This window comes from Pelophylax lessonae, assembly GCF_965119305.1.
Source record: "Pelophylax lessonae genome assembly, chromosome: 4".
NCBI classification, from domain to species: domain Eukaryota; kingdom Metazoa; phylum Chordata; class Amphibia; order Anura; family Ranidae; genus Pelophylax; species Pelophylax lessonae.
In genome coordinates, this window is record NC_138771.1 from 574,378,292 (window position 1) to 574,390,892 (window position 12,601).

At 45.2% G+C, this 12,601-nt stretch overlaps 1 protein-coding gene across 4 annotated transcripts in view; it reads right to left on the reverse strand.

The window, feature by feature from the left end:
- The window catches only part of TACC1 (transforming acidic coiled-coil containing protein 1), a 184,773-nt gene that overhangs the window by 113,486 nt on the left and 58,686 nt on the right, over positions 1-12,601 (reverse strand). For 3 of the 4 annotated variants that reach the window (XM_082255223.1, XM_082255220.1, XM_082255221.1), the window contains exon 1: positions 163-509. The exons of the other annotated variant lie outside the window; for it this stretch is intronic. In XM_082255223.1, coding sequence (XP_082111349.1) covers positions 163-287 — 125 coding nt within the window. In that variant the 5' untranslated portion in view covers positions 288-509. Of the gene's footprint in view, positions 1-162; positions 510-12,601 lie in introns of those variants that run through there. 4 annotated transcript variants of the gene reach the window in all.

A 12,601-nucleotide genomic window follows, 5' to 3' on the forward strand; every position in this document is an offset into this window, starting at 1 on the left:
CCCATCCTCAGTGGGTGCTGGCAGTGCCCCATCCTCAGTGGGTGCTGGCAGTGCCCTATCCTCAGTGGGTGCATTATTGGTGCTGGCAGTGCCCCATCCTCATGGGTGAATGCTGAGTGCCCCATCCTCAGTGGGGCTGACAGTGTCCTCTCCTCTACTCACCCAGATTCCTGGCAGTGGTCATCCTCATCCTCGGTGCCCTCTTCTCCTCCTGCCCCCCTCACCGCTGACCAGGTCCATTTCGCCCACTGGACGGGTGACAGCATCTGCCAGGGACTGAATGCCATGGTGCTGCAAGTGAGATGGGTGATCCTTTAGAAGTCCTGTGTGGGGTGCTGGTTGGTGCTCAGCTCTGGGGATCGCACATGACAGCCCTGGGAGAAGATCTTGCCGTGTATAGGATCCAGCAGAGGAGGGAGGGTGGATGGATGGAAGGTGGATGGATGCCTCTGCCTCCACTGGCTGTAGCTGGGAATCAGCTGTCTGTCCTGTCTGTGTTCTCCTCCCCCCTACAGACTGTACTACTAGATCAGGGGGGAGCCCAGACACACACTCATCTGCTGCAGGTTCCATCCCCATTAGCCAGCCAGCCCTTCACACCAACACTCCTATATATCAGAATAGAAGATTCCCCATCACTGACTTCATCCAGCACCATGCAACAGATTGCATTCCTGCACTGACATCACCCATACCTTCCAATGACAGCACAGTGCTGCATCTCCTATCACTGACAGTAAACACTTCAAATAAAAGTTTCATCTTATTAAAGACAAAAACATAAAAGCCCCCCCCCCTATGGTTTGTACTAATAGAACTTATGAAGGGGAATCTGCCTTCCATTCTGCAGTCTTTGTGAATTTGCAGCAGCAAGGCTTTCCCCCTCCTCCCCCCTCTCTTTTGGTGGAATGGTTCAGTCCCCACCTATAAGGGAATTAGCAGAAAAGAAAGAAGAAGTTGATTGAGAAGTGTGAAGTTAGTGCAGAGCACACAGCTGCTCAGGCCTGATCTGGGCACCCAGCTGCACCCCCTGCCACCTTCCCATTGTACTCCCTGTCCAGCCAGAACAGGCCTGGCTCCTTTGTTTCTGGATGACAATGGAAGGGACTAGCTAGGCGGGAAGATTGGATGTATGCTGGGCTACAATAAGCCTCTTCCACTCCAAATACAAAGCAGATTTTATTTGAGTCAATGGACACAATCTGCTCTGTAAGCCTAGTACACACTATGAGAAAATCTGACAATCGTTTGTCCGATCTTTCATGAAAGCGCGTGTCCGTGATGTATAGGAATGGTATTGGCTTGTACGAGGAATCTCGGCTGACAAGGGCAAACGTATCTAGGTACTAGCCTGATAGAAGAGGAAGCGTAGGGTCGTTCTTTGCTTCTTATTTTTTTCCTATTTGATTATTTTCGTACAATTCAACAAAAATCAGACATATTCACATAAGATAATAATTTTCTAGGCTGCACCTTCAGTTTTTGTTGTCCAGAAAGTTGCAATCGGCTGTCAAAAGCACTATACTAACGATCAGATAGGTGGCCGATCGTTCGTCGTACTGACTTTTCAGTAGGATTTTCTTTTCATGTGTGTGGGCCTTTAGGCTACATTCACAGTCAGCAGAGGCGTGAAGTTCTCTGTGTTCAGAGGCCACTAAATGCCACCCATCTCTATGGCGTTGGCCGCATACCAACTGACCAATGAGCTGCCAGAACTCTGCAGAAACCCCAACCCTGGACACACAATGGGGTTGGTTTACTAAAGGAAAATCCACTGTGCACTGGAAGTGCAGTCACTGTAGATCTAAGCGGAAGATCAAAATGAGCGGAATCTCTGCAGATTTCTATCATCCAATCACGTGTAAGCAAAAATGCTGTTTTCAATTTTCATTGCATGTCCCCCTCAGATCTACAGTGACCGTAATCCCACCTGCACTTCCAAGTGATCTTAAAGAGGAAGTAAATGCATAATGTGCTAGTATGCATCACATACCAGCACATTACGTGACACTTTCCTGCAACGAAGCCCACGTTGTCCCCGCTGCCGGCCACATCCATCTTTGCCTGTCTTCCTTCCAGGTCTGAGGACTACGGCTGTATTACAGGCTGAAGCCGGGTGATGTCACTCCGCGCATGCGCACGGGAGCCACCGGTCACGGCACAGGGCTCTGAAGAAACAGCATGGGCGGCCATCGGCTGTATGCAATGTAAATATCTCCTAAACTTTCTTTGGAATATATGTCTTAATAAAGGATATAAGTCTACTTTGTATGCTCCAAATGCCTATCCAGTATCCAAATTGCAAATCCAGTTATTACCTTGTAAAAATAGCAGTGCCATGATCACTGTGCTAAACACAGCCTAAGCAGAGCTGTGGGAGGGACCCTGCAGACTCCACCCACCACAGGCTGCCTGCAGAAAACTACAGGAGGGGGCGGAGACAAGACCAGCCACCCTGCACATGGGGAGAGAGCAGCAGTGACCGGTCTTTAATACAGGAAACTCCTACACAGCGGCAAAGCTTCACACTTGACTACAGCACAGATCTAGAGAAAATGTACAAAGCACACCAAAATTCAGGAAGAATTACACATGCCTTTTTAGACAACATTTACTTATCCCAGAGTTCAGTTTTAATGATCATTTTTAAGATGAATTAAAAAAAAAATGCTTTTTTAATTGCTCCTGTCCCCCAGGGAGCAAATTTCATGTAGCGCATTGTCCCATCTTTCTACATGGTGCATACGCAGAGCAAGTGTGGTGGACAGTATGACCCCCTCCCCCCCACCACCACCACTTGTTCGACCATGCAGCTAGCATTAACAGGAATAACAAATAAGAAAGTGCGGGAGTGTTGGTGATGGCGCTATCACATAAAAAGTGTGTAATGTGCGTATTGGTGAAAATAAAATACGTCTTTAAGAAATGCGTCTTTAAAAAAGTGCATATGGTGCTTTAAGTAACCAATGTACCATCGCCACTTAAATGCAAAGTGCTAAGTGCCAGTAACCTTAAAACCATCAATAAAGTGCATACTTTGTGTTCAGTAAAACCATATCATAATGCCAACATAGATACAAAGTGCTGAGTGCTGGTTTGTACACCTATGTAATATTGCACCAAGTGCTCGATTGTGTGCCTTTAAATAATACACATTGCGCCTGTGGATCTCCACCAGGTACAAACAATGCTTACCGCACACTTTATGGCAGATGGTTCAGGTTTATTCAGTTGCTGAAACAGAAAATAGCCTCCATTGCATAGTATATAGTAACCAAGTTAAAGCAAGTTAGCATCCACTCACAGTTAGGGAGTTCACTTTCAGCGTATGGTGTCCGCCGGGCTGCTTCCGCGTTCCTCCGGTCTGAACCACCGTTACCGGAAGTGACGTACTGACGTAATAAGCCACGCCCTACGCGTTTCATCACTACAACGTCATCTGGACATCACTACGACGCTCCAGATGACGTCGTAGTGACGAAACGCGCAGGGCGTGGCTTATTACGTCAGTAAGTCACTTCCGGTAACGGTGGTTCGGACCGGTGGAACGCGGAAGCAGCCCAGCGGACACCATACGCTGAAAGTGAACTCCCTAACTGTGAGTGGATGCTAACTTGCTTTAACTTGGTTACTATATACTATGCAATGGAGGCTATTTTCTGTTTCAGCAACTGAAGAAACCTGAACCATCTGCCATAAAGTGTGCGGTAAGCATTGTTTGTACCTGGTGGAGATCCACAGGCGCAATGTGTATTATTTAAAGGCACACAATCGAGCACTTGGTGCAATATTACATAGGTGTACAAACCAGCACTCAGCACTTTGTATCTATGTTGGCATTATGATATGGTTTTACTGAACACAAAGTATGCACTTTATTGATGGTTTTAAGGTTACTGGCACTTAGCACTTTGCATTTAAGTGGCGATGGTACATTGGTTACTTAAAGCACCATATGCACTATATGCACTTTTTTAAAGACGCATTTCTTAAAGACGTATTTTATTTTCACCAATACGCACATTACACACTTTTTATGTGATAGCGCCATCACCAACACTCCCGCACTTTCTTATCTCACACTACCTCAGAGGTAGGTTGGAGGCAGCTTACATCACATTTGATCATACTAATTCCAGTCCAATCAATGTACTGAAACTCCATAGCGCTGGTATCAACCCTATCCCCTATAGGAATAACAAATGAACCATGATTCAGGGTGTTTATCTCTATCTCAGTTTACTTGTCTGATATGAACGCTGTCACTAGAAATGCAGGGGGTGCCAGTGAAACCCTTCCAGGCATACGTACAGCGGAGTCTTCTGCAGGATGCTGTGGGGATGCTTTCAGCTCTGTGTAACTGACATCTGCAAATGAATGGCCAGCACACTCACTATACAGGGGGTGGAGACCACTGAGCACTGACACAGCTAAACAAATGAAACACCCACAAATTGGGCTTTGATGAGGGGAGGAGTGTAGAACGGAGAGGATAGTGAGAAAACTAGAGATTTTCTTTATAAAACACTAGAAGGTCATTGTAAAGGCTAAGAGAGGTTAGTATACATTAATGAACTGACGGGTGTTTAATTTTTTCATCATTATTAGAGTTCTTCAAATGCCAAACTCCAGGCTAAATCATTCATTGACACAGCCCAGGGGGGAGTTGCATTCTCCTGATCTTTTCCCTCAATGCCACCACTCTAAATAATGTTTTAGTTGCAGTCTGTGTCCTTATTGGGGAGATTTCCCATCACTTTCTGTCCCTCTGACCCAGGGCCGGCCCTACCATGGGTCCTGCTGGGTCCATTGGACCCAGGCAGCACTCGTAGAGGTGCAGCAAATTGACTCCCAAGATTTTTTTTCCAGCAGTTTTGAGTGTCATTAGTTTGCGGCACGTTACTGGCGGCATTTTCCCATCTCATAATGCCAATTGTAGAGCAAACTGATGAGTATTTAGAGGTGGAGCATCTCCTCCGGGGAACATCCCTCAGAAGATCATGGTGTGCGCAATGACGTCAGACATCAGCACACTCCATTTTACACAGGGCAGGCTGGATCTTATAAGGCAGTGGGCGCAGCAGACACAGAAGTGACAGGAGGACAGACAGCGGGTGTTTGATGGATGGGTCCGGTGGTGAGTTATTGAAAAAGATAACAGTATATATAATATTTTCTAAGTGTTATATTTATATAAAATGATAGATGTGGGGGCCGTTTGTTGGGCGTGATTTTTTTTTTTTTTTTTTGGGGGGGGGGGGGGGGCAGCATTTCATTCTTGGACCCAGGCAGCACAATCTCTTGGGCCAGTTGTGCTCTGACCCCCTCTCACAGGGACAGGAAATACGAGAAAAGCATCTTCCCCTGCTAAAAGAGAAGTTCTAACCTATCTTCACTCTGAGCTCAACTTTAAAAAATGGTGTCACAGGCCTCACGCCCATGGCCTTATGAGAAGAAAGTGGAAATAATATGGCGGTGGCAGAGGGAGGGGATGGGGCAAAACTAAATGGGGGCTGAAGTTCCTCTTTAAGGTGGTCTGTACTGCATCTGAGCTCATACGAACATACATGCGCTTATGTCCATATAAGTTGAAACGCGTACATTCTATGCCTGCACAGCCATCACCAATTATACATCGTTGATGTGTTCTTCTCCCCATAAATGACTCGTTTACTAAGCTGTAGCACAGAACAACTAGGAGCCGAGGTCATTATGAGCCTTCGCAGCCGCCATGTTAATGACCCATTCATGTGGAGATGTACATGACCACAATGTGTAATCAGTGGTGGCAGCGCTGGTGCAGAATGACCCCAGTCTTCAATTTTCAGAATGACTGAGGCCATTGCGTCTGCACTGCCGCTGCTGTCTACACAATGTTGATGTTTACATCTTGGATCTGAATTTACCAGGCAGTGTAAGCCCCCGTTCACACTTAGGCGACCTGTGAGGCGACCTGGTCGCCTCACAGGTCGCCGCAGGTCGCCTTCCATAGGGAAGCTGTGGACCCGTTCTAATAGGAGCGACACAAGTCGCTCCGACTTAGAAAAAGGGTCCGGAGCTTCTTTGGGGCGACCAGGAGGCGACCGCCATAGACTTCAATGTTATGAAGTCCGTGGCGGCCGCTCCGAGGTCGCGGCGCGCTGCTCGCACCGCGACCTCGGAGGTCGCCCCTGGAAGTAGCGTCGCCTGCATGTGAACGGGGACTCAGTGGTGTTTATTATCTATTTGCTCTGTACGCATGTAGGTGTTCAAACAAACGTTTACATGTGAACGGTGTAAAATATGGTAAAAATTGGGACTCTGGATGCAAATTTTTCTTGTTTTGGTTAACATTGCTAAACCCTATGGAGCAAAATAGAGCTAGGTGAATGGACCAACTCAGTGGATTAGGTCCCTCTGTGAGCACTTCCTCTAGGTACAGTTGTGTTCAAAATTATTCAACCCCCAATGCTGTAAAGGGTTTTAGGGAATTTAGTGTACATTTGTAATTGTATTCAGAATGAAATCCTACAAAGACTTCTTAAAGAACCATATACAACTAAAATGACATCAATTGGTTTTGTAATACAGTAGTAAATGTTTCTTTTGTGAATTCTTCATTGACACAATTATTCAACCCCTTAAAGACTACCACTCTGAAGAACAGAGGTTCATTGAAGTGTTTTCAATCAGGTATTGAAAACACCTGTGGATGTCAAGGAGCAGCAATAAAGCCTAATAAGCACCAATTAGGCAGCTTTAAAATGACTGTGATACTCAGCTCCTTCTAGACATTTACTGGTGTGGCTACAAACATGGTGAAGTCAAGAGAATGGTCCAGGAAGACAAGAGAAGAGGTGATTACTCTTCACAGGAAGGGCAATGGCTATAAGAAGATTGCAAAGATGTTAAACATACCAAGAGACACCATAGGAAGCATCATTCGCAAATTCAAGGCAAAGGGCACTGTTGAAACGCTACCTGGTCGTGGCAGAAAGAAGATGCTGACTTCGACTGCTGTGCGCTACCTGAAGTGTAGAGTGGAGAAAAGTCCCCGTGTGACTGCTAAGGAACTGAGAAAAGATTTGTCAGATGTGGGTACTGAAGTTTCTGCTCAGACAATACGGCGCACACTGCGTAATGAAGGCCTCCATGCCAGAACTCCCAGGCGTACCCCCTTGCTGTCTCCAAAGAATAAGAAGAGTCGACTGCAGTATGCCAAAAGTCATGTGGACAAACCACAGAAGTTTTGGGATAGTGTTCTGTGGACTTATGAAACAAAATTAGAACTGTTTGGGCCCATGGATCAACGCTATGTTTGGAGGAGGAAGAACAAGGCCTATGAAGAAAAGAACACCTTGCCTACTGTGAAGCATGGCGGGGGATCAATCATGCTTTGGGGCTGTTTTGCTTCTGCAGGTACAGGGAAGCTTTAGCGTGTGCAAGGTACCATGAATTCTCTTCAGTACCAGGAGATATTGGATGACAATGTGATGCAGTCCGTCACAAACCTGAGGCTTGGGAGATGTTGGACCTTTCAACAGGACAATGATCCCAAGCATACCTCCAAGTCCACTTGAGCATGGTTGCAGATTAAAGGCTGGAACATTTCAGAGCGGCCATCACAGTCATCAGACTTAAATCCGATTGAGAACCTCTGGTGGGACTTAAAGAAAGCAGTTGCAGTGCACAAGCCTAAGAATGTGACTGAACTGGAGGCTTTTGCCCATGACGAATGGGCGAAGATACCCGTAGATCGCTGCAAGACACGTGTCAAGCTATGCTTCACGTTATAACTGTAAAAGGATGTTGTACTAAGTACTAAGATTGAATGTCACTTGGGGGTTGAATAGAACTGATAATGATGTGAGCACAGAAAAGACATTTGTGGTTATTTCATTATAAATTATATTTGTATATATACAAATATATATATATGTTATATTTGTCTGACCTACACGTGCCTCTTTGATTTAATTGTAAGCAGGATGACTGAATGATCAAAATCAATGTCAAACTGGCCAAAACAATCAATTTCAGTGGGGGTTGAATAATTTTGAACACAACTGTACTTCAGTTTCCTGCCGCACTCCAAAGACGTTCCCTTAGGTTAGCATTTCTGTCTGACAGTACCTGCATGGAGTTTGCATGTTCTCCCTGTGCCTGCGTGAGTTTCCACCAGGTACTCCAGTTTCCAATGTCCGATAACAATATATACATAGATGAATAACAATTAGAAAAAAAGTCCAATGTGTTGTGAAGAAATAAATCCTCAGTGTATAAACCACGTGAATATTCAAAAACACTGTGCGTAAAATAACCACCACCGACAACAGAGGGGGCTGACGCCTAAAAGGTCAGTAAAGGCAATATTGGATGTATAACCATCTGGAGGGGTAATCGGATCCTGAACACCACTTTATACTCTGCTGACCATAAGCCCGTATATTTCAGTTGATATGAATACCTACAAGCAAAGGACCAACCAGTCACTGTGAGTTGTGGATGAAAATCTTCTCCAGAGAGGCTCAATCAAAAGACAAGAGAACTCCACATAGTGTAAAACCATACAAAACTGGAATTAATTTAAGATTAGGAACACTTACATATAGATAGATACAAAACTCTTTTCATAGGATATCCTTTAGATCACATAGAACGCAATGAGATCAATGGCAATAGACCGGACGCATTTCGTCTGATAAGACACCATCTGGGGTGTCTGGCCATCAGTGTCACTGCGAATTTATAGAAAAATAACCCCAATGCGCAATCACCTGTAATTAAAAATCCTGATGCATAGCACCGCATAGCCGATCTGCTGTACTGGCAAAATGGCGTCAACGCGTGCGTTCCAGGGCTCGATCTGAGAACATTTCATGAGAACATCTCGTAATAACGCAAGAATGAGTCAGGGACCTTAAGATTGTAATCACCTTGAGGGCAGGGACTGATGTGAATGTACAATATATATGTAAAGCGCTGTGTAAATTGACTGCGCTATATAAGTACCTGTAATAAATGCTAAAAACAAATAATAAAAAAACAAATAAACATAAATTGGCGCTAGTATGTATATGTATATGTATGAATGTGAGTTAGAAACCCTTAGATTGTAAACTGCTTGAGGGCAGGGACTGATATAAATGTACAATATATATGTAAATGCTGTGTAAATTGATGGCGCTATATGAGTACCTGTAATAAATAAATACAATACTGCTGCGTTCAGATGTATATAAATTATGTATCTAAACACATCGCAAGTCCCAATGTTGAACTGAAGTCTGCAGTACTTACCTCCCCTCCAGCAATGCAACCTCTGTGAGCTCCCTTGCTGCTGACTTCTTTGCCTGGTAATCTTCTTCTAGGTTTGGCATCTTTGTCCATCTTTATTGGCCAGCCTGGGGTTAAAGTGGAAGTAAACCCTCCTCTGCAACTTGTACCTATAGGTAAGCCTATGATAAGGCTTACCTATAGGTAGTGTAAATATATCCTAAACATGCACAGTTTAGGAGATATTTACTTTGCATGCAGCCAGTGACATCACTGGCGCATGCGCTCTGAAGGAACGGCCGCTTGTGCTGTTCCTTCGGAGCCCTGTGCCGTGAACGTCGGCTCCCGCGTGCATGAGCGGGAGCGACGTCATCGCGACTCCAGCCAATCAGATGGCCGGATGCCGCAAACCTGGAAGAAGGGCGACCGAACATGTCACCCGTGAGAGAGGTGAGCGGGCGGCACTGCGGGGGCTTCGTTCTAAGGTAAGTACTGTATTTCATAATATGCTAGTATGCGATGCATACTAGCTCATTATGTGTTTGTCTTTCAGGTGTTTGTTTTTTTTGTTTGTTTTTTTTATGAGGTTTAAAACCTCTTTAAGTAACTTGTGCGCATGTGCACAGAAGTTAAAGAGGAGCTTCGGCCAGGTTTCCAAAAATTAAGTCAGCAGCTACAAAACTGTAGCTGCTGACTTTTAATAAACAAATACTCACCTGTCCAGGGATCCAGCGTTGTCCTCACTCGGGCTGGTTCTTCTCCATCTTTGGGTCCCCAGGTGCCGGCATGTAAACTGTGGGAAGCCAGCTATGATTCCTTTCAACTTCACAGCCAGCTCCCCAATGCGCATATACGGGTGCAAACTTACTTCCACTATGATCGCCTGGGTGAAGTGAGAATATGTACCTCTCAAAACAAGGTACCCATTCCCCCAAAAATCTATATATTCCAAATATGGCAAAGGAGCAGGGGAGTAGGAAGAAAGTGGAACTTCCTTTCTTGAGTGAAGTTTCACTTTAATTCAACAAAGCTCCAAGGCACACTGAGATGCACACTCGAGGTGGGCAGTTTTCTAGCAGGTAGGTAGGAAGAATTTATTGCTGAAGAGACGTAGTAGCTATAAAAAGTTTGACTTCAAAGGTAGAAAAAAGTGGACCTTACCTCAAAAATTAAAGTATTGCATTTTTTTTTTTCTGGAAGCAGATACCATTTTTGACATAAGCCCACTCTCCCACTTTCTCAATTCTTGCCTAGACAAGAATGAAATCCACTTGGGCTGCGTCCTCTCTTCTGGAACACCTTGCACATCCCAGGAGGCTGCGGAACGAGTCCCGCAGCTCTGCTATGCTGCACACTGCTGACTCCCAAATCCAAGATGGCAGCGTGGAGAGAGGAAGCCTGGTGAAGAATCGGCTCCATATAGAACAGTGATGGACTCCACAGGCTGTTAAAGGGGTTGAAAACCCTCATTTTTTAAAATAAAAATAACAAACATGTTATACATACCTGCTCTGTGCCACCATTTTGCATAGAGCAGCCCTGATCCTCTTCTTCTGGGGCTCCCGTCGGCACTCCAGGCCTCTCCTCTTCATCAAGTGCCCCCATGGAAAGCTGCTTTCCCGGGGGCACCCGTGCGGGCGCGTTCCCGAGTCCCGTCGATGCGTCCACTGACACAGACAGCAGAATTCTGCCCCGCCCCCGCTCCTGTGTCACTGGATAAGAGCCAATGGCTCCTGCTGCTTTTAATCTGGCCAATGAGGAGAGAGACAGCAGTAGGAGCTGCTGCACTCTTGCACATTGCTGGATTACAAGGCAGGCATACTACAGGACCCCATATACGAGCCTCACTCTATTGTGGAGTATGGGAGCTACTACCTATTTTGATAGGCTATGAGTTTTATACAGTAAACATACCTGCCTCAAGACCAACCTTGGACTCTATTGGGTTGGAGTACCTAGTTATACATAGGACCCTAGTTATGGGATGTGATAAACTTGATTGACAAGTATCCACTTTGTTGTGTGTACATGCTGCACACGTTGCAGATTAAGCAATTGCATACCCCTAATAGCACAAAGAGTGAAGGACTCCTATACAAGTAAAATACAGAGGCATTTTATTGTTTGATCTGGAGATTTTTTGTTCAATATAATTCATGATTCATATCGTCGCATCTGTGAGTTTGGTGGTCCGTCTGTCCTGCCCATCCTCAGTCCACTATACAGTGGGAAATACCGGTCTTTTCTGGTCTCTCTGGCCCTGAGGAAGCCCCATGCGAAACGCGTTGGCTTGCTGGGACCCCTAGACCGCATTCCATCAGAGACCCTATAACATTCTGAATGGGTCCTCAACACCCCCTTATGGGAAAGTATTTCTGCACTTGTGTACTTTTTTAATTGTTTTGTTGTATCTATGTTGGGTTGTATGCCCCGATGTCATGCATGTTTTTAATATGTATTAATAAACAAGGTTTTTATATATAACAAACTGATATTTCTGATCGTCCTACTCCAAATTGGCCTAGAAAGCCCCATCTTTTCTTTCCTTTTTTTGTGTTTTGTAGTACTAGGGGTAGGGGCCCTTTACACCGAAGGTGTCAAACACAAGGCCCGCGGGCCGAATCCGGCCCTCCAAGCCATTTTATGTGGCCCTCACACCTCTCCTGTAGCTGCAGGAGAGCTCCAGTCCTCCTCCAGACCTTATACTTTCTGCTTTACAGCAATGCCTCCAGCTGCTTCCCAGCAGCACCACAAGGTAAGGGAGGTGCACTGTGATGTAAGGGAGGGTGGGGGACTCAACTTCTGATGGTGGAGGGACTCTTGACGTCTTATGTAAGGGTAGGGGATGCTCTTGACATCTAGTCTTACAGATACAACCGGCCCTTTTGAGGGCAATCATAATGCTGATGCGGCCCGCGATTAAATTGAGTTTGACACCCCTGCTTTACACGGTACTTTTTCTCTTATTGCTGGATTAGATTGAGCTCAAGTTAGGAAATGGGGGCCTGGAGGGAGCTTCAGCACAGCAGGTTCTTCACCTTAATACATAGAATGCATTAAGGTGAAAAACTTGATGCTTTACAACCACTTTAAGCTTCTGTTTCTTAAAAGTCAGCAGCTACACTATTTGTTTTAATAATGTTTTAAACCCCAACTGGATTCATCTTTAAAACAGGATGAATGAAGTTCCAGCCATTAACCAAGCAATGGAAAATATCTGAATAATACAAGCAATTGGCAAGCAATGAAAGCATAGCTGTAATGATTTGTCAGCATGCTGAACATTGATATGTATTCCAGGGATCAGGATAAATATTCTGGATATGAAATGTCATGAGTTCTGGAC